This window comes from Apodemus sylvaticus, chromosome 8 (genome assembly GCF_947179515.1).
Source record: "Apodemus sylvaticus chromosome 8, mApoSyl1.1, whole genome shotgun sequence".
Taxonomy (NCBI): Eukaryota; Metazoa; Chordata; class Mammalia; order Rodentia; family Muridae; genus Apodemus; species Apodemus sylvaticus.
This window is the reverse complement of record NC_067479.1, coordinates 62,088,462-62,116,277: the sequence shown is the minus strand read 5'-3', so window position 1 is coordinate 62,116,277 and position 27,816 is coordinate 62,088,462. Positions and strand designations below refer to the sequence as shown.

Sequence of the window (27,816 nt, the reverse complement as noted above, 5' to 3'; positions counted from 1 at the left end):
ACACCATGGTAGTGGTTTGAATAGGTTCGGCCCCCATAGGCTCATGTGTTTGAATCCTTGGGCCACAAGAAGTGACACTATTAGGATGTGTGTCCTTGTTGGAATAGGTGTGGCCTTGTTGAAGATAGTGTGTCACTGTGTAGGTGGGCTTTGAGATCCTATGCTCAGGCTCTGCCCAGTATGGAAGAGTCTCTCCATTGGTTCCTTGCAGAAGTCAGTCTTCCTCGCTGCCTTTAGATCAAGATGTAGAACTCTCAGCTCCTCTAGCACCATATCTGCCTAGATACTGCCATCTTTTCTTCAATGATGATAATGGACTGAACCTCTGAAATGTGAGCCAGCTCCAATTAAATGCCGTCCCTTATAAGAGTTGCCTTGGTCATGGTGTCTGTTCACAGCAGTAAAACCCTAACCTAGACACCATATTGCCCAGCTAGACCCAGTGATTTGTTTATGTTTTTAAAAATCTTTAAAAAGCAGCTTTCATGAAAGTCCACATATCCTATCTAAAATAAGGAAGTTGAACAAAAAGCTCTTTAGGGTTTTAAATTATTTATCTTAATGTTTTTATTTATGTGTATATGTGTGTATGGGTATGTTCACATGAGTGCAGTGCCTACAGAATCCAGCAGGGGGTGTCAGATCATCTGGAGTTGAAGTTGCAGGTTGATGTAAGCTTCCAAGTGCTCTTAACTCCTGGACCATCTCTCTGGCTCCTCTTTAGGATTTCTTTCAGCTCTGAACTCCTACGACTTCAGAAACCTTTTCATTATCATTGCTTGACCAGCAGAGTCATAGAGAATCTGTGATGGAACCTGTTCTTGCTGGTTCTGGGGAGCATGTAAGAGAAAGGGGGTCTCAGGTAATGGGGAGGTAAAATGAACAAGAGGAAAAACCAGACACTCTCAACTGAGCATAGTGGTATATGTCTCTAACTCCAGAACATTGGAGGCAGAGGCAAGATAGCTGTGAGTCTGAGGCCAGCCTGGTCTATATAGTGAGTTCCGGGTTAGCCAAGGCTACATAGAGACACCCCGTCTCAAAAAATAACAACAATAAAAAAAAAAAAAAAAACATCCAGACAATCTTCAGCCCCCGTGGAGCTTGAGTAGAGCCGAAAGGGGAGGGGCTCTGGGCATCAGATTGTCTTGGCATTGGTAGCTTGGGATGAGGGGAGGAGCCTAAGGTATCAGATTGAATTGGCACTGGTGGCTTGACTTGGGAGGAGGTATTGGAGGAGAAAGAGCTCCAGAAACATTTGAATCCAGATATAGTTTTGTCTCTTGTGTGTTTTCTGCTTTCTCTTCTATTTGCATGTATAATCCTGAGTTTATCTGTTGCCATTATTATAGGGCCATAACATCTCAGTGGAAGTGAGTGGGAAGGGAGGAGACAAGAGTTGTTTTCCTTCTTCTTTAATATGCAAAAGGCATCTGCATGAGGTATATGGAATTCCTTGCTCAGGAGAGTGAGGACTTCTCATGGCACGTGTTGACGCCGGTATCTCTGTCCCATTTCAATATGCCTTTGGCAACCACAGAGTGAGTAGCTCAGAAAGGAAAAGATGAGCTACTGGCAGCAGAAATCCAACTTCTCAACATCCACAGTGAGGAGAGCGCAAGGTCTGCACTGCCTCACCTGGCTGCCTCTTGTTCCTGCAACTTGAGAGCTGTAACATGGACCCCTATTTGAAAGCCGACAGAGGGTGTCTGTGTTGGCACAGCAGAGACAGTCACATATGTTCATTATTCTCTCGTCCTCTCTTCATAACCTTCCTCTGCCAAATATACCCACGTTGGTCTTCTCTTCACTTGCTCAAATCCACATATGCTCTGGGGCTCAGAGAAACACCAACATATACATTCCCTTACACTGCATTGCAATACCCAGAAGGCCATCAATTCTTACAGTCACATCCATCGGATCCCATTCTCTCGGGGACCTGTGATACGCTACACATTCTGCTTGAATGTGTCAAATGAGGCAGACATGCTTTCTCTCCAAAAGAGTATATAAGAACAAATCTGTGCAGACACAAAGTTGCAAACCCAGAGATAGACAGAAATTACTAATTTTATAATTGGTAAGTCCATGGCTGTCTGTGTATATCAGTGTACACTGAAGGGCAAAAGCAGGACTGGAGATGCTTGCTCAGTAAAGTGCTTGCTTGGCAAGCATGAGGACCTGAGTTCGATGCCCAGAACCTGCAAAAAAGCTGGACACAGTGCCATGTGTCTGTATCTCAATGTCTGGGAGGCAGAGACAAGGGCCAGCCAGACCAGGCAGGCCAGCCAGCCTAGCCAAATTGATGAACTCCAGGTTCAGTACAAGGTCCTGCCTCAAAAAATAAGTTGGGAGAGATTAGGGAAGACACGTGATATTATTGATCTTTGGCCTCTACACATCCATGCTTGTTCTCTCTCTCTCTCTCTCTCTCTCTCTCTCTCTCTCTCTCTCTCTCTCTCTCTGTCTGTCTTTCTGTCTCTATCTCTCTCTCTCTCACACACACACACACACAGACACATGGGAGAGAGCTACTCATTCATGTATTTTATAAGTTCTTGTGTGATTAAACTAAAAAATTCTGAGATCTTCATTTTCTTACCTGTTTTAGTTTATGACCTTTCAAATTTGATAAGTGAATACTCCTCACAATTCCTTCTCTCATATTTCATTTCTCTTAAAGAACAATTTCTCTGTGAGTCATCATGGTAGTACATACTTGTAATCCCAGTACTTGGGAGACAGAGGTAGGAAAATCAAGCTTGCTAGGTTAGTTTGGGCTATGTAGTGAATTCCAGGCCAACCTGAATTACAGAGTGTGAGACCCTGTCTAGAAGTAAAAAGGAAAAAGACAAAAAGGAAGGAGGATGTGAAGAAAGAAGAGAGGGTAGATTGCTTCTTTTATATGAATTATTCCATATACAGAAGCTAAAAAGAGAAAGAATTTAACTCATGTAAGTTAAAAAAGTAAATAAAGTGGGATGGCAGTGTAGTTCAGCAGTGGAGTGCTTGCCCAGGATGCACAGAGCACTGGGTTTGATGCCCAACACCGCATAAAACAGACATGTAATCCAAGCCCTCTGGAAGTACAGACAGGAAGACCAGAAGTTCAAGGTCATCCTTAGCTTACACAGAGAATTCAAGGTCATTTAGTAAATAAATGAAATGCCCTCTGGAATGCAACCTGTCTCTTCTTATTCTGTTGAGATAGTGAATACTTACTCACTGACCCTTTAGTGATGTTGTTTATGACGGATGTCTTGAACCACGATGCACAAATGACCCTATTTTCTTTTATTTGCTGTAGGTGTTTGAAGAACGAAGAGCTCTGCTTGGAAAATGGGTAAAGCATTTAAAATATACAAGGCTGGGGATATCTGAGTCTCAGAGCATTTGACAAGCATGCACAAGGCCTTGGGTTCAATCCTCAGTACCTCCAGATAGATAGATAGATAGATAGATAGATAGATAGATAGATAGATAGATAGGTAGATTGGTAGATTGGTAGATTGATAGATAGATAAAATATGCCTGCTTCTGCACCGTGGTATGTTATCTGTTTTAGTCTATTCAAGCTACTATCATGAAAATGAGACCAATGAGCTATTCATTCTTTTTTTATTTTTATTTTTTATTTCTTTTTAGTTCCAGAGTTTGAAAGTCTCAAGATCAAGGTGCTGGTGATGAGGGTCTAGTGAGAGCAGCCATCTTGCTGCTTCCTGGAATGGCAGAGAGAGGAAAGGGATCTCTGGGATCTGGTTTGATCCTATTGAGGGCTCCATCTCCCAAAGGTCCTACCTACAGACCCAGACCCACCCTACCTCCCCACCCCTCACTCTACAGGTTAGGATTTCATGTTGTTCTAGTTTTTTGCTTAAATTTATTTTATGTGTATAAGTGTTTTGTCTGTATGTGTATATATGCACCATGTGGGCACCCGCTGCCCACAGAGGCCAGAAAAGGGCATTGTATCCTCTGAAACCAGAGTTATAAATGGTTGTGTGCATGGAGGTGCAGGGACAAAATCTGGGTCTGTTGAATCATTTCTGTAGCTCTTATTGAGTCATGGTCTCACTCTGTAGCCCCTGGATGGCCCAGAGATCACTAGGTAGGTCAGACCAGACTGGCCTCAAACTTATATACCTTCAGGGATCTTCTTATCTCAGATTTATAAATCTGGGATTATGGGGGGTGGATATTCCCCCTAGCTGAGGGTAAGGGGAGTCTTGTGGAAGAATTGGAGGATGGGGACTCCACAGGAAGACCAACAGAGTTGACTAACCTGGACCCTTGGGGTCTCCCAGAGACTGAATCACCAAAGAGTGAGCATGGGTTAGACCTGGGCTCCCCACACATATATAGCAGATGTGCAGCTTGGTCTTCATGCTGGTCCCCCCACAACTGGAGCAGAGGTTGTCCCTAAACCTGTTGTCTGCCTTTGGATCCTGTTCCCTTGGCTGGGCTGCCTTGTCTGGCCTAGGTGGCAGGACGGTATGCCTGGTCCTGCAATGACTTGATGTGTTGGGGTGGGAAGTGAAGGGATATAGGTGAGATATAGTGTATACTCTATACAAAGTCTATAAAGATGTGGTGTGGGGTGTGGGGTGGGAGGTTTCCCTGGGGGACCTCCCCTTCTTGCAGGAGAGGGGATGGGGTCAGGACTGTTGGGGGGGGGGAGACTGAAAGGAGAGGGGTACTGGCTTTGAAATGTAGAGTGAATAAATTAATTAATAAAAAAGATTTCAGCATGTGAATGCTTCAGAACTCAAGCATTCAGTCTGTAGCATTATCTTGGTGCCTATGGAATGTGTACCTAAGGCAATGCTGGCTCTTTCCTGGGAAGCATGACTGATTATTTCCATTTAGATTCTACCTGGAAAACAGAACTCATCCATTATTTTAATGGCCATAATTTAATCAAAAGGATTGGTGAACAAATATTAAAAAACAAAGACTCAGGAAGGGATTGATGGAGGTCCGTGGAGATAGAACTGGGTTAATGCCAGCGTTCCTTGTGCCTTGGAAGGAAGAGCTCCAACCCAGCCGGTACCCACACCCCTGAGGAATGAAGTTGGCATCTCACAGCCAGTTGGGTCTGATATATCCAAGGAAGCATGATTGTCTGTGGGAAAAGCTGGAGCCAGGGATCAGGGTGAAGGTAGTTCTGACACAAACAGCAGCCAGTGCAGAGAGGAATGTATCTTCTTCCTCAGTTTCCCCCTTGGTGCCTCCCTCTTCACAGGCAGCATTTAGCAGAGAGCTAGCTGTCAAAGAAGAAATACAGTTCCTGGATTCAGAGAGTCTAGAGATACGGGTTTGGATCTGAGAGATGGTACCTTCATAACCAGTGCAGCTCATCCACTGGGCTCTCAGCATCCAGGCAGTGGTACACTCTCCTGTATACTCTTGAACTTCCACACGAGAACAATAATGGCTTCATGCTTTTGCCTAACAAGATGTAGCTATCCTTCATCATCAATGGGCAACTCTCTCATTTGTTTCTCTAACGAGAAGACAGAGTCCCAGAGGTCATTATCCATCAGTGGATAATGTCAAATTATGTGTTTCTGGGCAACAAATTACTTGTTGAATTACTCTACAGTCTCAATGAACTATTTTCCACCACTACAGAGAATTGAAAACATATGGTCATACAAAAACTTGCTCATTAGTGCTTATAGCAACAGTAATCAAAAAGCACAAATAATCCAAATATCCATCCACAGGTAAATGAATAAACAAAATGTGCTATGCTCATAGGATGGAGTTATTATTCATCGACAAGCTGAAAGTGTTTCTGGTATGTGCTATAACATGGACAAACTTGAAGGCATGGTGTGCTATGTGAAATAAGTCAGGTACAAAGACAAATATTGTACAGCTCCCCTTTGTATGAGGTACTTAGAATGGGCAAATTCATAAAGATAGGAAATATAGTAGAGGGGACCAGGGTTTGACGGGTCTGAGAAAGTTCTGGACACACGTGGTAGTGATGGTTGCACTGTAATGGGAGTTTATTTAAATGCCACTCTACATATAAATGGTTAGCATTGTGATTTTTATATTTATTTTATCAAAGTAAAAGACCAGATATGGTACTAAAATCCTGTTATCCCACCCCTGGGAAACAGAGACAAGAGAATCAGTTCAAGGCCAACTTCAGGATGCATACCAAGATCAGGGCTAACCTGAGCTCATGAAACTCTTGTTTCCATAAGCCAATCCTCCCAGCCCTCCCCCTCCCCCTCCAAAGAAGCTTAAAGTAGGATGGGATACTTATGTATTCCTTTTTTCAAATCATTTTATCTTTAATAATGGGAATTTTAATGGTAATTTTTAATGGTAACTGTTTTAATAATGGAAAATTTTATGGTAATTTAAAAATGTAAACTGTGTTTGCTTTATGGTGGACCCTGCTGTGAGTGCTTCACCTAAAATCCAAGGAGACGGTGAGACTGGATCCCAAACACATGGGCAGTAAGATGGCTTCATGGCTCACAGACTGAGATACTTGCTTACTGAGTCTCTGAACGCTAACAGGTGGCAGATGAAAAATGGGTTTAAGGGATCCTCAGAGAACAGGGCACCATGGGACCCTCAGAGAACAGGACACCATTTCTTTTTCTTTCTTTCCTTCTTTCTTTTTAATTTGGAGCAGGAATGAGAATGTGCTAAGATTAGACAGTGGTGATGGCATTCTGATCTCCTGGATATACTAAAACAAAGTCCTTTGCACATTTTTCCTTTGTGTGTAGGCGCACGTGTGCATGCTGTGAGTATGAGAGATGTCTGTATAAAGACACATGTGACACAGTGCTCTTGTGGAGGTTACAGGACAGCTTTGGGGACTCTCTTCTCTCCTCCCACCTTTGTGTAGATTCCTGAGATCAAACTCAGGTCACTGGACTTTTATGTACCCCATGTTCCTTTAACTGCTAAGCCATCTCACAGGCCCTCCACCTTACTCCTAAGGCAGGGTATCTTACTAAACCTGGAACTCATAAATTCAGCTTAGACCAGTTGGCCAGCAAGCCCCAAGGATTCCCATGTCTTGGCGTCTGCAACACTGAGATTACAGGTGTGTGTGCACACACCCAGCTTTTACGTGGGTGCTGGGGATCCAATTTCAGGTCTTTTTGTTTGCCAGGCAAGTACCTTACCAAATGAGCTCTCTCAGCTCTTTGAAGTTTTAACATTTTAAAATATTTATTTTTAATTATGTGTACATGTGAAGGGGCAGGGTGTGTGCACTTTAGTGCTGGTACCCAGGAAGTTCAGAAGATGCTGTCAGATCCCTGGAGCTGGAGTTACAGGTAGTTGTCAACTGTCTGATGGGTACTGGGAATCAAACTCAGGTGCTTTGTAAGAACAGTATGCTCTTAACATACCAGCCCAATAAGTAATTTCATTTATGTTCCTACATGTACACAAGTTTAATATTTAGAATAGTAACAAACAAAATCATAACAAGAACTGAAGTTGTATGTGACAATGCATTGTGTGGTATTACACACTTGTATAGCACTCCAGACAGGAGGACTGTGAGTTCAAGGGCAGTCTGATATACAATGAGACCCTCTCTTTTCAAAAAGAAAAAGAAAAAGAAAAAGAAAAGAAGAAGAAGAAGAAGAAGAAGAAGAAGAAGAAGAAGAAGAAGAAGAAGAAGAAGAAGAAGAAGAAGAAAAAGAAAAAGAAAAAGAAAAAGAAAAAGAAAAAGAAAAAGAAAAAGAAATCCTCTGTGGGGCTAGGGAGATTGCTCAGTGGCTAAAATACTCACATCAGAAGTGTGGGATAGAGCTGGAGAGATGGCTCAGCAACGGTTAAGAGCACTGACTGCTCTTCCAGAGGTCCTGAGTTCAATTCCCAGCAACCACATGGTGGCTGACAACCATCCTTAATGAGATCTGATGCCCTCTTCTGGTGTGTCTGAAGACAGCTACGGTGTCCTTACATGTAATAAATAAATCTTAAGAAGAAGAAGGAGGAGGAGGAAGAGAAGAAGTAGTAGTAGTAGTGTGGGGATGGGAGTTTGGATCCCCAGAGCCCAGATAAATTCCAGGTAGGTTAGGTACGTGTCTGTAAGTCTAGTCTCTGAAGGAAGAGCCAAAGATCCCCAGAGCAAGTTGCCTAGAAAGATGACCCTGGCTGAGACCCTGCCTTGATGTATAAAGTGCTAGACGAATATCCCCAGCATCAATCTTGGACACACACCACATGTGTGAGGGGAACCTCCCTAATCATTCCACATGCTTGCCCTTCATCCTGAGATTAGTAAACCCCGACAGCCCTAGCTACAGCGACTTACGAAAAATAGTGTGCAGTTACCAAGTACATCCACAGAACAGGAACCTTCTGGAGTGAACCCCAATAGTGTGTGACAGGAGACTATGAGAACTCTCATGGTTCTCACATGCTGGTCCCTCACTTTTGTGCTGCAGGGTTTTACTGGAAAATTGATGCAAGAAATAAGCGAGATTATTACATTCCTGCACAGTGAGCTCTGCATGGATTATCTACTTTCTGGTTTGTTGTAACACTTTCTAAACTCCAAGGGAACAGTTTTTCCCTGCTGCTCAGTATTCTGAGTCATTCCCCCACCTTGAATTGGTAGGGGTTCAAGGAATGCAAATTCATTTTCTATTACCTTAAACAAACACAATTAGAAATATCCCGGAGGCAAAAACACCTATCCAAGCCAAATGTAAATTATCCTGGACCTTCTTGATCTGGGAAACAAATGAAGAGCCCATGTAATTATCTTTTTAATCTCCAGAGAGTGTTTCAGTGTTCTCTTTTATAGGCTTTTATGATTCTAATGTTCTTTTATATTCATTTTAAGTCACACTATAATTTGAGTTCATTCTCTTTTGTGGCATTAAGGAAATCTGGTGAGTCTACCTGGATTCATCCTTATCTAGGCACAGACATGAAAGCTTGGTGCTTTTAAAGTTTTTGTATATCTTTTTTACATTGATTTAACCACTTATGTATTATTTTTAAGATTGTCATGGCATTTTAGAATAATAGTTGTCCTTTATATAATTATACACACACACATACATACATATATACATATATACACATCCATACATATATACATACACACACATATATGTAATCCTCACACAATGACCCTGTAATGTAAATATAATGACCCCTAATATATAAATGAGGACATTTTGAATTTCACAAACAGTAGAAAATTGAGAGTGAGACCCTGAGTATTTACTAATGTCAAACAATCCAGACTCAAAAAATGTAAGCAAATTTTATGTGAGGCCTGGGAAACTGTGATCCAGGAAACACCGGTTCTAATAGCTCTGAATCAATGTTTGCATGAAAGTTGAAAAAGTGGGACTTTTACAAACAAGTTCTAAAAGCATCACTAAGCCATTTAAATTATTCAAAGAAAAGTTCCTTTTGAAGTTGCAAAGGAGTATGAGGGCTCAAAAGGCAAAGTCTAAAGTGGTATTTCTCATGTCTGTGTACCAACAAAAGTGAATTTACACACTTACTGTGAAGGAAAGTTTTAACTGTCAACTTGCAACAACCTGGACTCATTTGAGAAGGGAGTTTCAACTGAGAAACTAACCAGACTAGGCTGGCCCGTGGGCATGTCTGTGGGGGACTGTCCTGTAGGTAGCACTGTTTCTTGAACATGAACTTTTGAACTACATGAGACAGGAGAAAGGTAGCTGAGAACAATCTAAGATAGTTCATTTCTGTTTGTTCTATATACACATTATTTATTTATTTATTTGTTTATTTATTTATTTATTTATTTATTTATTTATTTATTATACTTCTCTAGTGTCGTGTCTGTTACTGTGATAAAACACCTCAACCAAAAGCAGTTAACGGGAGAAAGGGTTCACCTTAGTCCACAGTTCCAATTATAGTCCACCGAAGTAGGGACATCAAAGCAGTAACCTGAAATAGCTAGTCACATCTGTAGTGGAGCACAGAGAGAAATAAGTGCATAATGCACATCTGTGCTTAGCTTTGTCTTCCTGCTTGGGGAGTCCGGCACCTCCCATAGGAGGCTGGATCAGTCCACATCAATTAACATAATCAAGATAGTCCTCCCAAAGGCCAACCTGGTCTAGACAATCCCTCAATGAGACACTCTGCTCAGGTGGTTCTAGATTGTGTCAGGGTGACACTTGAGTTGATTAACCATTGCAGATACACTGAAGGTCTAGGTCAGATGCACTTCTGCAGTTACAGTCTGATCGGGTATACAGAAGTGTGAGAAAAAGAGACGAGGGGGGTGAAATATGGAATTTACTGAGCTGAGACAGAAATAAGTGAATGCTATGCATTGTCAGTCACTTACTAAGCTCGCTTTCTGTGCCATTCTCTTCCCTATAGTTGATCACAATACCTATGAGATTCTCTTGTTCTGTTCCCTCAGTTTGACAAGTGGACAGACTCTCAAAGGAGAAGAATTCTTGCAGGCCTGCTAGAGCGCTGCTCCCTGTCCCAGCAGAAGTTCTGTTGTCGAAAACTGCAGGAAAAAATTCCAGCAGAGGCCCTGGATTTTACTACCAAGCTTCCGAGGGTGTTATCTGTCTATATCTTTTCCTTCCTGGATCCCCGGAGCCTTTGCCGTTGTGCACAGGTAATGGCAAAGGCGCTTGGAGTTTGGTTGGGACAGCCTTAGAAAACTCTGAAAGGGGAACAACCTGAAGATGAAACCCACATGCATGTGCACAGCGCCAAGCAATAGATTTTATTCTGCAAAGTTTAAATGACCCTTGACCTTTTATTTATTTATTTATTTATCTTTATTTATTTTTGTCTGACTCTTTAGGGTCAAAGAAAAACTGCTATCAGTTATGTACATATAAGTGGTTCCTCAGTAGGACAGCATTGCCACTTCCCACACAGCTACAATAACACCCTAGACCAATGGTTTCTAACCTTCCCAATGCTGCAACTCTTTAATACAGTTCCTCATGTTGTGGTGACCCCCAACCATAAAATTATTTTCGTTGCTACTTCAGTTTGCTACTGTTATGCATCATGATGTAAATATCTGTGTGTTCTGTTGGTCTTAGGTGACCTCTGTGAAAGGGTCATTTGACTTCCCAAAGGAGTCATGACCCACATGTTGCAAACCACTGCCCTAGACTGTGCAGTGCAGGGCACCTGCAAATAGAAAAACTCAAAAGAAGGTGTTTATCAGATATGTCCAAAGAGGATGAGAATAAAAGGTACCCACACCAAGCTGCATATCTGTGAACTACTCAGCACTTGGATAGCTAAGACTAACCATCATTAGTTCAGGGCTACCCTGGGCTACAAGTGAAACCTTGTCTCAAAATAAAAATCAGAAAGAAATATAGGTAGATCTTGGTGTGGCTGTATACCCTCAGGGACTTGGGGGGGAAAAAGAGGCTGATATTTCTTACAAGTACTTTTTTTTCCTGTATTAAACTGAAGGTAAGGGGCTGGAGGGGTGGCTCAGCAGTTAAGAGCACGTGTTGCTCTTGTCAGGTCTCAGCACCCATGTGGTGTCTCACAACTCTGTGATTCTAACTCCAGGGAATCTGACCCTAAATGCTGGATTGTATACTTATACATACACATAGGCAAATATTCATACACATAGGAGTAAAAATAAGTGAATGTTTCAAAAATCATAAAAATCAAACTGGAGTTAAATTAGGATATAAACCTGTAAAGCAGGTTTGGTGGGGCGTACCTGTAATTCCAGCACACCACAGGAGGGTCAGAAGTGTTAAGTTACTGAGCTGAGCCACCAAGAAAAACAGACAGACATTATCTGGGGTCCCACAAAGCACCTCAGGCAGGAGAGGAAATGAGTTTGGGAACTGAGCAGGCTGCTTTGTTTTCCCAGGTGAGCTGGTACTGGAAGAGCTTGGCTGAGCTGGACCAGCTCTGGGTACTCAAGTGCCTGCGTTTCAACTGGTACATCAGCTTCTCGCCAACACCCTTTGAGCAGGGCGTCTGGAAAAAGCACTACATTCAGATGGTGAGAGAACTTCACATCACCAAGCCCAAGGCAAGTTTGAGACGGAGAGCGGCACACTTAGAAACTGGTATCTGTGGCAAATGTTGGAACTGTGGGATCGTGATCCAGTTTGAGATGTAGGAAAGGTCAAAGGACATACCCCGTGATTTCGAGCTTCTCTTCTGAGGCTTCACAGACCTCTTCAGGGTCTCACCTGAGGCCCTCCAATCACAGATACCTTCAGAAGGGAGGACTTGGGGTGCTTCTCTCTGTATCCCCGCCTCTGATCTCTTTGCCTCTTGCTCAGACACCATACAGCTCTGACATGAGAATTCTGCATTATGTTCAGCTATGGCCCATTAGAATCGACCCATTCATATTTGCTATGATTCCATAAGAGGAGCTGAAGTTTGCTGGTTGGTCAGTCAGTGGGCTAATTAGTTCATTGGTTGAGACAATTATCCTCATGTAGCCTAGACTGGTTTTAAACCCAAGAGCCTCCTGCCTCAGCATTAGGGGTGCTGTTTCTATGGATATGCGCCACCATGCTTGGCTGTTAATTTATTTATTAGCTGTCATGGATGCTCCACACTAGGGCCTCATGCAAACATCATGGCCTGACTTTGGATCTTCAGCACCTATATTTAAAAAAAGCCAGAAGCGGTGTTTATAATTGTTGCAATCCCAGTACTGTGGAGGTGCAGGAAGGAGGAACCCTTGGGCTCACTGGACAGCTAGCTGACACAATGGGAGGGTCCCAGGTCCCAGTGAGAGACCCTGAGCCCAAAGTTTAACTTTCTCCTCCACAATAATATTCACACATATGTGCATATACTATACATGTGCACATGTATGTATGCACACACATATATACACAAACCCAATCATTTGATATGGATATTCACAGAATCAAAGAAGAGATACAAGATCATTTTAATACAGATATGCAAACAAGTCATCTAACAAAATTCAGCATCCATTCACGATGACAGAATTCCTGAAAATCTTCATTCCGGCTGGAAAATTAGCTCAGCAGTAGGCAGACTAAGCACTTTCCCAGCATACATCAGGCCCAGGGTTCAAACCCAGCCCCAGCACAAAAGACTTCAAACAGTAAGAGCAAAACTTGCTTATTTCACTATTGTGGACTTCATTATTGCCAGTTTGTTAGTGGGCCAAGCATTTTGTGCCTTTCAGAATTACTGATATTTCTATATGTTATAATCCCTGATACTTAAATACTTCCCTTGTTTTTTAAATAATCATGTACTATTTGATTTCCAACAATGTTGTATTAATTTGCTTTCTTCATTGCTGTGACATGAATACCTGGCAAAAGCAACTCAGAGAAAGAAAGGTTTATTTGTGCTCCCAGGGCACATATAGTCCATGGTAGCGGGAAGTCATGGCTGAAGGGTCGTGAGGTGGCTGGTCACATCGCATCCTCAGTCAGGAAGCTGAGATTGAAGCCTGGTGCTTTCACTGTCTCCTTTCAGTTCTGTCTGGAACCTCAGGGCACATAAGGCTGCTGCTCCAGTTCGGGTGGGTCTTCTCAATCTAGAAACTCCCTCACAGATGTGCCCAGAGGTTTATTTCTTACGTGATTCTAGGTCCTGTCAAACTGACAATTTCAACCATTACAAGGATTAAAATAGAACTCCTCTGGCAAAAGGACAAGGATTTCTTTCTAAATAAGCTAATAGAAATGAATGTCCATTCTAGATGGGACCTGTATCGCATACAGAATTTTACAAATATTAAATGTCTTCTTAGTTGGCTACTGGGTTACAGTGATGGGTAATCCTGATTGTCAGCTTGGTGTGCCTGTTGCCATATCAGTGAGGCATTGTCTTGATTATGAATCCATACAGGAGGGCCAGTCCACTGTGGGCGGTACTAACCCTAGGCAGGGTGGTCCTGAGCTAAATAAGAAAGGTAACAGCATGATCCTGGAAGCAAGCTAGCAAGCAGCATCCCTTCGTGGTTTGTGCTTCAAGTTCTTCCCTTGAATTTCCTCGATGATGAACTGTAACCTGTAACACGAAATAAACTCCTCCTTCCCCTAGTTGCTTTTGGTTATGGAGTTTATCAGAGCAGCAGACAGCAAACTTGATACAGCCGTAGGCATTCATTGAGTAAATATTTATCAAACGTTGTTATGTGCTTGGTGCTAAGAGTACAAAGATCCTAACCAAGAGCTCCAGAGAACTCAGTCTAGTCACCATGATATACCCAAATAAATGCTGTATTTGAAACACTACTAAGAATAATCGTTCAGTAGAAATGAATTCAACAAATAAGGAGTGTCTCAAACAATGCATAACTGCCTTGTTATGCTTGGGGAACTAGAAAGGTTGCTTCTCTTGCCTCCCTCTCTCCTTCCCTCCTTCTCTTCCTTCCTTCCTTCTTTATTTTTGGTGGTGGTGCTGGGTTTGAAATATAAGACCCTAGCAGAGATTCTACCTCAGAGCTACACCCCAGTCCCAACTGGGGAAATTCTTGATTTTTTTTTCTAACTCACAATTGAAGCAAGCCAATTTTCTAAGCAAAGCTCCCCTAATCTCTTAATGAACAAAAATTGAGCTCTTAATGGCTTCCCAACATACCAGTACGACTCCCCTTAGGCTAAACCCACATTGAAAACACTTTATGAAAACACTGAGCATACAGAAGACTTCTAATTTTGGAAATGAAACAGAGTTATTCTCAGGGAGCTGCTTGGCTTTAGGTAACTGCCACAGCTACAGTCCACTCCTGTACAACTTGAATGTGTTAGGCCATTAAGGGTAGGACCTAAGATTTGAATTTTGGATCATCCCTGTGGGTCAGTTTAGTCATTTCTTCTGGCTTCAGTTTCCGCCTCTGTAAAAACAGAGCACTGAGGAGCTCTCTGTACTGTGACCCGTGGGAGTGGTGCTCACACTTGTAATCCCAGAACTCCTGAGGCTGGGGAAGGACTGCAGTGAGTGCAAAGCCAGCCTGGTGACCTGGTTCTAGGCCAGCCTGGGTCACAGACTGAGAACTGTCTTTTGAAACCAAAGTAAGGTTGGTGATACAGCTCACCTAGTAGAGCGCTTGCCTGTCCGTCAGTCACAAAGCCCTAAATGTAATCCCCAGCACTAGATAAAACATGTCTGGTGTTACAGGCTGTAATCCCAGCATTCAGGAGGTGGAGGCAGGAAGATCAGGAGTTCGAGGTCATATTGGGCTGTACAGGGAATTTGAGGTGAGCCTGGGTTATATATGACCCAGTATAAGTAAATAATGAATAAATTACCATGAAGATGGAAACTTATCCACACATCCAAGTGCTCCTGGGACAGTGGCTGTAATTCTTATCACCATTATGAGCATTGTCATAGGAAGGACGAGGATGATTGGGAAGGCAGCAGAGGTTCTTGAGTTCTTTGTCTATTGGTGTTGGTGTTCCGGTACTCTGAGAGTAGAAGTAATTCATTTTCTTCCTCTAGACACCTCCAAAGGATGGATTCATAATTGCCGATGTTCAGCCAATTCCTGGCAATTCTCCAGAGGAGAAGCAGTCCCCTTCCTTAGCGTTTCGGTCCTCCTCCTCTTTAAGAAAGAAGAATAACCCCGGGGAGAAAGAGCTTCCACCATGGCGATCGTCAGATAAGCATCCCACTGACATCATCCGCTTTAATTATCTAGACAACTGTGACCCTGAGCCCTTCAGGTAGGGTGAGAAGCTCCATGCCCCTCTCAGCCAATTTGTTCTTCAGAATAATTTATTGACACTTGAGTAGATGGGGGGTGGGGGGGGATCCTAGAACTCACTTTGAACTACAGAAGCTTTTCCGTACACACTCCTTAGTATTTTAAATACTGTGGCTACTGTGTGTACATGCCACGGGACATGTGTGTGGATGTCAGAGGACAACTTCTAGGAGCCAATTCTCTGCTTCCACCCCCGGTTCAGGGAATCAAATTCAGATCATTAGGCATGTATAGCAAGTGCTATAAGCAACTGAGCCATCTGGCCAGCCCATCATACACACACACACACACACACACACACACACACACACACACACACTAAACTTAGTTATTTATTTTGTGTGTGTGTGGATTGGAGAAGGGTGGCTGTCTGGCCTTTGAACTGAAGTTACAGGTGGCTGTGTGCTAACCAGTATGGATACTGGGACCTGAACAAGGACAGGTCCTTGTAAAAGCAGGAAGAACTCTTAACTGATAAGCTGCCTCTCCAGCCCCAGATGTCATTCAATATTTTAATATTAATTACAAGCCAGCATCACATGGTTCTTTTTTTTTCTTTTCTTTTATACTTCCTTCCTTTACCAGTGAGTCAGCAAACAAAAGGAGGGAGGGCCTGATTTTGATCCTTCCATGTAGAGCATAAGGTAGTAGGATAGCTACTGACCTTTCTGTTGGACTCATGGCCAGGAAAACCAAGGTAAGTAGGGACGGACTTGTAAAAAGGTCCGACCAAGTTCAAGGCAGCCTGAGCTAAGTAATGAGACCCAGTCTCAAAAGAAAAATGGCAGCTGAAATAGTGGAGATACATACCTGTAATCTTCGCCCTGAGGAAGCTGAGCCAGGAGGGTAACATTCAAGGCCAGCCTGGGCCACATAGAGATATCTTGTCCCCAAAACAACAACAACAACAACAACAAAAACACAGACCAAAAAGTATAGTATAATGAAGTAGAAAGTTAAGGTATATGTAGTAAATTACTACCAGTTGTCAAAATGAAATGGAGACAGTATAGTTCCTCACTGTGCTGTTAATCTCTCAACTTTCCTGCCTTTTGTACACTGCTTTGTCTGTGGAGATAGTCTCCTTTTGTAGCCTAGGTGTGTCTTGAACCTGTGCGTCTCCTGCCTCAGAACCCTGAGTGCTTGGATTATAAATGTGTGCCTCCATGCCTGGCTTTCCTGTACCTTTAAAATTTCTCTATATTGACACTTTTCATCAAATTATAATTTGGTGGCTGTTCATTTTTCCTACACGTGGCCAAGCTGGGTGGTGTGGCAAAGTCAGACAGACAAAGTCAATTTAAGGCAGTTTTAGGATTAAGCATGGTCTGGAAGTTACCTTCCTGACCTGCATTTGAAATAGAGTCAATGTGAATGAGGCTTGTCACTCAGGGTCCATGGTATGTAGGTAGCTCTTCCTGGGGCACACACAGCATAGCATACACACCAGAAATGGAAGGACATACACAGCATAGCATACACACCAGAAACGGAAGGACACACACAGCATAGAATATACACTAGAAATGGAAGGAAAACACACAGCATAGCATACACACCAGAAACAGAAGGACACACACAGCATAGCATACACACCAGAAACGGAAGGACACACACAGCATAGCATATACACCAGAAAGAGAAGGACACACACAGCATAGCACACACACCAGAAACAGAAGGACATACACAGCATAGCATATACACCAGAAACAGAAGGACACACACAGCATAGCATACACACCAGAAATGGAAGGATATACACAGCATAGCATATATACCAGAAATGGAAGGACACACACAGCATAGCATACACACCAGAAATGGAAGGACACACACATCATAGCATACACACCAGAAATGGAAGGACACACACAGCACAGCATACACACCAGAAACAGAAGGACACATACAGCATAGCATACACACCAGAAACAGAAGGACACATACAGCATAGCATATATACCAGAAACAGAAGGACACACACAGCATAGCATACACACCAGAAATGGAAGGACACACACAGCATAGCATATACACCAGAAATGGAAGGACATACACAGCATAGCATACACAACTAGAAATGGAAGGACATACACAGCATAGCATACACACCAGAAACGGGAGGACACACACAGCATAGCATACACACCAGAAACAGAAGGACAGGCTGGAGATGTGCGACAGAGGAAGGCAGAAGTTACCAATTAGCAAGAACTTGCTTTTGTTTGTTTTTTGCTTGTTTCTTTGTTTCATTTTTTTGAGACAACGTCTCACCCCTTAGCCTGAATAGGCTGTTCTAGAATTCACCGTGTAGGGCAGGCCTGGTCTCAAATTCAACACAATTCACCTGTTTCTATCTCCCAAGTGCTGGAGTTACAGGTGTAGGGTACTAGGCCCTGCTGAAAATTTGGAACTTAGAAGTTCTCAGTGTGACAAAATAGCATTGTAAGACTTACACAGTAAGGAGAAAGGCTAAAAAGAAAATGTATCAACACAGTTGAGAGAGCCAACAGTCACCACCTTGGTTAAGTGGTTACAATGTTACCATCACTAATAGCCAGAAAACCCTGATTATCAACTATTGATAGAATACAAGACTTTTAAATACAAACATCTTGCCCAAAGTCTGACTGGAAACTAATCATGTGTCTGGTGGAACTTTCTATTTTTGTAAACATATAAGTAGCAAGGAAACAAATGAGAGATCCTGTAAAGAAACAATGAGCAAAAGCTAGCCTGTGCTAAGTTCTCTGTTTTAGAAGCTGGCTTCAAAAAAAATCTGTGTACTGAGGAAAGGAGGAGGTGAGGGAAAGTTCTAGGATCTATAACCAAACCTCTAGCTTGAAGCTAGAGGAGTTCCCAGTGGAATGGACAGAAGAGAGAGGGAAAAAAGAGGAAGGGAGAGGAAGATGGAGGAAAAGAGAGAGGGTAGGAGGGAGAGAGGGAAGGGGAAAAGAAATGACAAAAGGCACTCTTAGAACAACTGCAGGAATTTGAATATGGATTGTGAATTAAGTGATATTAAATAATGTTTATTTCCTAAGACATGATGGTGCTAGTGTGACTGGGTAGACAAGTGTCTTCATCTTAGGAACTGAGTGCTGACGTGTTAAGGAGTGTGTCATTTCTACAGTTAAGCCAACAACCATGTCCACCACGGAACCCGACTGCATATGTGTGCAGGGTGCAGTGAAGCCAACAGCAGCCAAGTGCTGTCAGCATCTACTCAAGGCTGGGATCCCCACCATAGTGGTCTGGCTCTTCTACTTGAAATGCCTCAATTAAAACTCTGGAGACACTGGAAAATGAAATGGCTAGTAATATTTGGGCAGATGAATTCTTTTTAACTAGAAGGCTTTTATGACCAATATTCAAATAGATGTGTGTATGTGTGTGTGTGTGAGAGAGAGAGAGAGAGAGAGAGAGAGAGAGAGAGTAAAATAGCAAAATTAACCCTTTGTGGCTATCATCAACTGTTAATAGTTCTTAACCCATAACCAGTCTGGAGTCATTTATTCCTTACCTATCCTGCCCCTCCCCTATCTGCTGCTGCTGCTGCTGCTGCTGCTGCTGCTGCTGCTGCTGCTTAAGACAGGACTGAAAATTTGAAGGCAGTCCAAGCTAGCTTCAAATTCTCAATCCTCCTGCCTCAATCTTCCCAATGATAAGACCACACGCATTCATCACTATGTCTGAATCCCCTAAATTTTATTGTTGTTGTTATTATTGTTAATTTGTTTGTTTTCAAGACAGGGTTTCTCTGAGTAGCCCTGGCTGTCCTGGAACTCACTCTGTAGACCAAACTAGCCTTGAACTCATAGAGACCCACTTTCCTCTGCCTCCTGAGTGCTGGGATTAAAAGTGTATGCCACCACTAACAGGGTTATAAATTATATTTTAAATAAACAATGTCATGTTACTTCATATGTGACTTATTTCATGTCATATATAATCTGTATTCCTAAAACATAAGGATCCTTTATAAAAATCCAAAGCAGACACCATCTTCGTCTAACTCAATGAATAACTCCTTAATACAGCTAAGGATTGTCCACATTCAGGGTTCCTTGACTGTCACACAGATGCTTGACTTCTTTAGGAATGCTTTGTTTAATCAGGTTCTGATAAGGTGTCAAATACATGTTGTATCTGACTCACCTGTCTATTCTTTTTCTTTTTTTCTTTTCCTTAATTCAGTTTTTAAATTCACTTTACATCTCAACTGCAGCCCCCCTCCCACATATCCATTCTTGACCTGAATTCTAAGTTAGCCTTCTGTTCAGCCTCCACCTCTTCTGTAGTGTCTCCCTACCACCCCAACCATCGCCCTACAACCCCCTATCCTACAACCCCTAACCCCTACTCCCCACCCTGCACTCCCCCCTACCATGCCCCCACTCCTATCCACCCCCCACCTGCTCTTCCTCTTCCTTCTCATGCCCTCCCCCTTCCCACAGTTTGTTGTAGGAATGGGCCATTTACCATGCTCTCTCACTCTGGACTCTGAGGAGTGCCACCACGGGGCCTCTTCTCATGTCCCCTGTCCTCTGTCCTCTGTCCCCAGCCACACTGATCATCAGAACTAGAGCATCTAGAATATATGAACAAGGACACGCACCTCCATTCCTGGTTCTTTCTGTATTGTTGGTAACCATGGAAGCACATTACCTAGATCCACTATTTCAGGAAACTTACTCTATAAAGGGCCAGACGGGAGATATTTTAGACTTTGCAGGACAGATGCTCTGTGGTACAACTGCTCAGCTCTGATAACATAGTCTGAAAGGTGGCCTAGACAACACACATGAATCACTGTTTTCTGATTCAACTTTATGAACAAAACTCAGTAGCAGGCTGCACTTCCCTGTGGGCTGAGGGTGGATGGTCTCTGCCTTCTCTTAGCATGTATGATGGTAAACAAGTGTTAATACTAATATACATGTTTATTGACATAGATTCGGATTTCCTGGTCTGTACTTTTATCTTTGGGAGATACCCTACGAAGAATATTCAGCTGCTCTGGGCATGGTGGTGCATACCTTTAATCCTAATACTGAGAGGCAGAGCCAGGTGTATCTGTGAGTTTGAAGTCAGCCTGGTCTACAGAGTGAGTTCCAGGCCAGCCAGGACTATATAAAATAGACCCTGTCTATTAAAACAAACACCTCCACAAACAAACAAACAAAACAAAGAAAGAATATTCAGATAAACAATGGTGTTAAAAGCAAAAAAACAATGAACAAACAAACAAAAACCTTGCTTTGTGTGTGGCAGTGCCACCAACTTTGTGATCAAGATCAGACTTGTTTAATTTTGCTTTTTGTTTTTTTCTCTTTCATCTTAGCTTATACTATGGAGAACATTTTAGATGGTTCTCAAGTCAAGAATACAAAATAAGGTCGTGTTTGGGAGAGTCTCGCTTTTGCCCCTAAGACTCCAGATAGTTTCTGATGGATTCACATGAGAATCCTACCCGCTGATAATGTTTCAAAGTTTTGTATCATTCTTCCATTTTAAAAAGTCCAAAAAGCTGAACATGGTGGTGCAGGCCTGTGATCCCAAAGTTTAGGAGGCAGAGACAGAGTGATCAGCAGGAGTTTTAGGGCAGCCTGATCTGCACAGCAAGTTTCAGGAACAGCCAGCAAGGGTTATATAGGAAGACCCTGCCTCAGAAACAGACAGACAAACAAATAACAAAAAAACACAAACCAAAGTAATAATTAAATTTAACAAACAGAAAGCACAAGGGCTTCTGTTCTTGTAAGAGGACCTGAGTTCAGTTTCCAGCTTACTCTATGGCAGCTCAAAATGGCTTGTAACTCTAGTTCCAGGGGATCTGTCGCCCTCTTCTGGCTTCTACAGGCACTGCATATAAAAACATGAAGGCAAAACACTCATTCATGTAAAATAAAAACAATGTTTTTAAAAGTATTGGCAGCCTGGGTGGTGGTGGTGCACACCTGTAATCCCAGCACTCTGGGAGGCAGAGGCAAGCGAATTTCTGAGTTCAAGGCCAGCCTGGTCTACAGAGTGAGTTCCAGGACATCCAGGGCTATACAGAGAAACCCTGTCTCGAAAAAACCAAATCCAAAAGCAACAAACAAACAAACAAACAAACAAACAAAAGTATTGGCAAATAGAAGTCAAGTTTTAGATGTCTCCTGAGATGAATGGCAGTATAGAACATGCTTGACTTTCTTTACCTGGTTTTCTTTTTCATGCGTCATTGTATCCTGAGGCCTACTTTGCAGTGTCTGTAGAAACGTTCTGCCTGCCTTTTTACAGCACATAGCTCTCTGTTGTGTTACTATGCCAGGGTTAGTTGAACAAGCTCTCTATAGATGGACATTTGATTCATTTCCAGTGGTGTGCAGGCAGTCTTCAAATCACTACACCAACCAGAATCCACAAAAATGAAAAAATAACTATGTGGATTGCTAAAGATTTAAAGTGATCCATTACAATGTTCCCATCACTTTGCAATTTTGCAGAAGAAGAAAAAGAAGCGAAGTGACCCCAGACTTCAAGCGGCAGCTGCGAGATAAGAAAAATAAGCTTCAAGACAGAGCCAGGCTCAGGAAAGCACAGTCATTGGTAAGTCTGCTTACAAAAGACTCCTTCCGTAATCAGGAAATTACCCTGATCCCTAATCCTATTTGTGAAATTGAATTTGTTGGCTAAATCAGAATCATCAAGTGGTTGTTTAAACCTTGGTCTCTGGGGCTAGAGGTGCTTCTCCGTTGCTGGAGAGACTGCCAGCACACAGTCCTGGCTTCCATCCCCAGCACAGCGGAAAAACTCTCAGTGGCACCTGCCTGTAATCTCAGCCTTTGGGAGATAGAGGCAGAAGGATTAGAAGTTCCGGGTCATCTTTGGCTACATAGCAAGCTCAAAGCCAACTTGGACTCAAAAGGAAATGGATAAATACATCGATTAACTGACTCCAAAATTTTCTGTCTCCAGTTAAAAAGCAAGTAACCAGCAACAAAATAATGTCAGTAACAGTGACTAGGGAACACAGTTAATCTGTAGCAGAGTTTCTGAAATTGTGATTTGGACCACATTATGAGAGGTTTTAGAGCAAAGTAAGAAGGATATGGGTGTAATTAAAAGTGCATGTGATGTAATAAGAATGGAGAGAAAAACTGAAGACACACTCGAGGAAAATTAATAGAGAGTGGATATCAATTGGTGAGATATTCTGCACCCACTTGGGAGTAAATCTCTTCCACAGTTCTGATTGAGAAACTATTACTTTTTGCTGAAATGTATTTTCAAGTGTTATATTAGAGAGGGAGAGAGGGAGGGAAGGAGCGAGGGAGGGAGAGAGAGGGGGGGGAGAGAGAGAGGGAGAGAGAGAGAGATGGGTTTCTTAAAATAGACCTGCCTGTGTGCTGAAGACCAGTTCTACTGCACTGGGGGAGGCTTCTGGTGCAGGCTATGAAGCTTAGACCAAGTAGTAATGTTGTCCATGAGTCTGCTGATTACAAAAACCAAAACAGAAACACAACACCAACAGCAGACAGTATGAATCCTATCACATAGGCCATTGTGAGACCTTCTACCTGGTTTCCACCAGAATTTGAGCTGGATGCAGTGGCCCACTCAATTACCAGAGACAGAAATAAAGGGAAGGGAAGGAAAGAAAGAGGAAGGGAAGGAGGGAGGGAGGGATAGAAGGAGAGAGAAAGAGAGGAAACAGAGAATGATGGAGGGAGGAAGGGAGAGACAGAGATACCAAGGTAAGAGGAGGAGGGAGGGAGGGAGAGAGAGAGAGAGAGAGAGAGAGAGAGAGAGAGAGAGAGAGAGAGAGAATATGAAGATAATAAGGGTTGCTTAGAAATAATCAATGCAATTGAATGTTTCTCCAGCTTGAAAAGCACAAAAATCTATGGCTTTTGACATTAACCATCTATCAAAACTGGCAGAGCTTTCTTAAAATATTCTTTAGAATTCAAAAGTGAGGACTGGAGAAATGGCTCAGTGGTTAAGAGCACTGGCTACTCCTCCAGAGGTCTCGGGTTCAATTCATAGTGCCCATATGGAAGCTCACACCTGTCTATAACTCCAGTTCCAGGAGATCTGACACCCTCACACCAATGCACATAAAATAAGATTAAATTAAATAAATTATTTTTCAAAAAGATTTAAAAGTAGAGGGCCAGAGATGCAACTCAGTGGGTGGGGTACTCACCTAGCACACATGAAGTCCTGGGTTCAATCCTCATCACTGCACAACCTGGTCATGGTGGCTTGTATGTGTAAACCAGTGCTGGGGAGGTGAAGCAGGAGGAAGAACTTCAAGGTTAGCCGGGTGGTGGTGCCACATGCCTTTAATCCCAGCACTTGGGAGGCAGAGGCAGGCAGATTTCTGAGTTCGAGGTCAGCCTGGTCTATAGAGTAAGTTCCAGGACAGCCAGGGCTACAGAGAGAAAACCTGTCTCAAAAAAAAAGAAAGAAAGAAAGGAAGGAAGGAAGGCAGGAAGAAAGAAAGAAAGAAAGAAAGAAAGAAAGAAAGAAAGAAAGAAAGAAAGAAAGAAAGAAAGAAAGAAAGAAAGAAAAGAAAGAAAAGAAAAGAAAAGAAAAGAAAAGAAAAGAAAAGAAAAGAAAAGAAAAGAAAAGAAAAGAAAAGAAAAGAAAAAAGATCTTCAAGGTTATCCTTGGCTACATAGCAAGTTCAAGGCTAGCCTGGGCTAAGTAAGAAGACCCTGTGCCCCCACCACCAATGAAGACATTAAAAAGTGGCAAGGCCGGGCGTGGCACACGCCTGTAATCCCAGCACTCTGGGAGGCAGAGGCAGGCGGATTTCTGAGTTCGAGGCCAGCCTGGGCTACACAGAGAAACCCTGTCTTGAAAAAAACAAATCCAAAAACAAAACAAAACAAAACAAAACAAAAAAAGTGGTAAGGTGCTGGGAGTGGTAGTGTAGTGCCTCCAGTACCAGGAGGCAGAAGCAGGTGGATCTCTGTGAATCCAAGGCTAGCTTGGTCTACAGAGCAAGCTCTAAGACAGTCAGAGCTACACAAAGAAATACCAAAGGAAAAAAAGTAATTAGATGTGCTGATACACTGTGTAATCCCAACACTGGGGAGGTTGAGGCATGAGAAGGATCAGTACATGTTCCAGGCCAGCCAGAGCCAACTGCAACATTGCCTCAAAAGCATAGGTAAATGAGTGAATGAGTGAATGAATGAATGAATGAATGAGTAAATAAATACAATAACCATAAAGAGGTTGTGCTAATTAGGGCTAACAGGGAAGACCAGATGAATTAGTGACAGAGGACAATTAGCAATTACTAAACACATGATTATTATATCTAGTTGTTTGGTTTTATAAGGACACTAATTATAATTACAACATAGCTTTGGTAGTTTTGATAAAGAACATGGAGTATAATTAACCGGTCCCCCCAGAACTATGCTGTGGTCTTTGACTCATGCCTGTGATATGCTGGCCTGGGACAAGCTTGGCTGTTGAGGCTGCCATGTGTAGATCAGGACCCCTCTCCTACAGAGTGGCAGCTTACGCTCACTGTAGACCACAGTTCTGGGAAGGGAAAATCCATCACCTAGCATGCGTGAAGTCCTGGTGGCTAATACCTGTAAACCCAGTACTGGGGAGGTGAGGCAGGAGGATCAGAACTTCAAGGTTATCCTTGGCTGTATAGCAAGTTCAAGGCCAGCCTGAGCTACATGAGACCCAGTGTCCGCCCCTCCCCCTTGTGATAGTGACAAGATGCTGGGGAGCCTGGAGAGAGGAGGGAGCGGGCACTAAGACATTGTCCCTCCAAAGGAGGGGACATTGCAACACATGTGACCGCATCCCAAGTGATTCCAAGGAGGGACTTTGATGGGAAATTCTAGGATCCTTTCAACAGGTTTGTGGGGGAAGAACAACAGGTTTGGGGACGAGCCAGTGCTAATTGCACAGATAGAAGTAGCATGCCTCCATCACCCAACCCGAGGGCTGCCTGAGACCACAGTAATCTGGGGGCTTGTGCCTGTCCTGCAGGAGAGGGATGCTTGGTAGCTGGAGAAGGTAAAGTGGTGTTGAAAGGAAAGGCCTGGGGAGAAGGAAGCAGAGACCACTAGGAAAGAGAAACGTCCCCAGGGCACCCACCTCTAATTTACACGTGGACCTGTGAGCTCTCCTGATTCCTGCTTACCAGCTATGAAGACACTGGAAGCCGCCAGCTTTCTCTCATGTTCTCTCTTCTACATGAGATTTCCAGGGGCTGCCTGCTAACATCTGTTAGAAGATGGGAATCAAGCTTAGATCTGGTTGGGGATGCTTTGAGTTCTCCAAGATTTTCCAGGAAATGTTCACACAGATGAAGAAATCCCCACCACTATTAATTGTGACAGCATCCCATCCCACACAGAGCAAGTGAAAAGCACCAGCATCACAATGCCCCACCTTTAAACTTCAAAGGTTTTCCAGTCTGGTATCAAATCACACACACACACACACACACACACACACACACACACACACACACACACATCTTGACTGCTCTCCCCTAAGTGCTGCATAGAGAAGGAGGGGCTGTCTCCCTGCCAGGAGGCTTTGGTGACTTTGTGGAGAGGAATGGGGCAGGAAGAGCGTGGTGCTAGCAGACACCAGGATGCAGAGGAGGGGGAGCCTCAGCCTGCAGTGCTTGAGATCAGGGAAATATCTGTGGTAAATTCTATTCACTTTATATATACAAATAAGGGTTTACAAGTCTCAAAGCTCAAGAAAACAAAAATCTTTTGAGATGATACAAAAATCTAGTTTGTATCATTAGACTTCCTGGAATTAGACTCATAGGACAATAGATGACATTATATATACACACATGGCGTGTGTGTGTGTGTGTGTGTGTGTGTGTGTGTGTGTGTGGAGAGAGAGAGAGAGAGAGAGAGAGAGAGAGAGAGAGAGAGAGAGAGAGACATGTTCATGTGTGTTGCCCCACATCATGCAGTGCCCACAGAAGCCAGAAGAGGGCGTCAGATCTTCTGGAACTGGAGCTGCAGGTGATTGTTTACCGTGTGGAGCTGGGACTCCAACCTTGGTCCTCTGAAGAGTAGCCAGTGCTCTTAACCACTGAGTCCACTCTCCAGCTGAGCCCCCCAACCTCAGCTGGCCTCTCATTTTGACCTTTCCTTCCCACTAGGTTGAGTATAAAACGCACACAGCTTTGTCTCCATTGGACTTTTCCTTGGAAGCTGGTCTTTGCTTTCCAGGTCGTGTCTGGGCTGGGAATTTCAGAAAGCTGTTGAGCCTTTAATTACCTGCTGACTCTCTCTAATTGCCTTAGATAAGACCCACTGCTAATTCCAGCCTCCAGAAGGCAGTTACTCTCTTCACCTCTTTCCAGGATCACTTTACTCTTAGTGTCCTGACTTTTTTTTTTTTAAATGTTTCTTAAAGCATTCTCATTGTGCCCTGCTAAATCAAATAGATGGAGAGAAAATGTATGCTAAAATGATTCCCAGACGGTATGGTAGAAAGAATGGGAGAAGCCAGGGTTCAGTTTCAACTCTAACAGTCAATCTTTTAGAGCTTCTGTCTTCCCGTGTATAAAATGAGAATTTGAATATACATGAATAATGACACATCGTTAAAGTATATTCTAGGCTGGAGGGGGGGGGTGCAGAAGTTAGGGAGATAATTTGTTGGTGAAGTGGTTACTTTTCAAGAATATAGCTATCCCTCAGTTCAGTCCCTACACCCCGCAGGGCTGAGAGGGCATGCGGGGAACCAGAGTGGTGGTGTGTTTGCAGTCCTTGTGCTGAGTAGGCAAGGATTGGGGGGATGCCGAAGGCTCGCTAACTGGCCAGCCTGGCCTAATTGCTAAGCCCTCGGCCAGTAGGAGAACCTGTCTCAAAAAAAAAAGGTAGATTATATCTGAGGAAGCACACCAGAGGTTACCTGGCTCTCACCTACAGATGCACACACATGCGTATGCACATGCCAGGCTGCATCCTGACTCTCCGGGGTCCCCCACACATGTGGATGCACATGCCAGGCTGCATCCTGACTCTCCAGGGTCTCCCACACATGCGTATGCACATGCCAGGCTGCATCCTGACTCTCCGGGGTCCCCCACACAT

At 43.2% G+C, this 27,816-nt stretch overlaps 1 protein-coding gene across 2 annotated transcripts in view; it reads left to right on the top strand.

Moving 5' to 3' along the window:
• The window catches only part of Fbxo16 (F-box protein 16), a 71,791-nt gene that overhangs the window by 32,850 nt on the left and 11,125 nt on the right, over window positions 1–27,816 (top strand). For both annotated transcript variants that reach the window (XM_052191175.1, XM_052191176.1), the window contains exons 3-7: window positions 3,311–3,346; window positions 10,418–10,624; window positions 11,867–12,031; window positions 15,451–15,674; window positions 22,210–22,312. In XM_052191175.1, coding sequence (XP_052047135.1) covers window positions 3,311–3,346; window positions 10,418–10,624; window positions 11,867–12,031; window positions 15,451–15,674; window positions 22,210–22,312 — 735 coding nt within the window. The remainder of the gene's footprint in view (window positions 1–3,310; window positions 3,347–10,417; window positions 10,625–11,866; window positions 12,032–15,450; window positions 15,675–22,209; window positions 22,313–27,816) is intronic.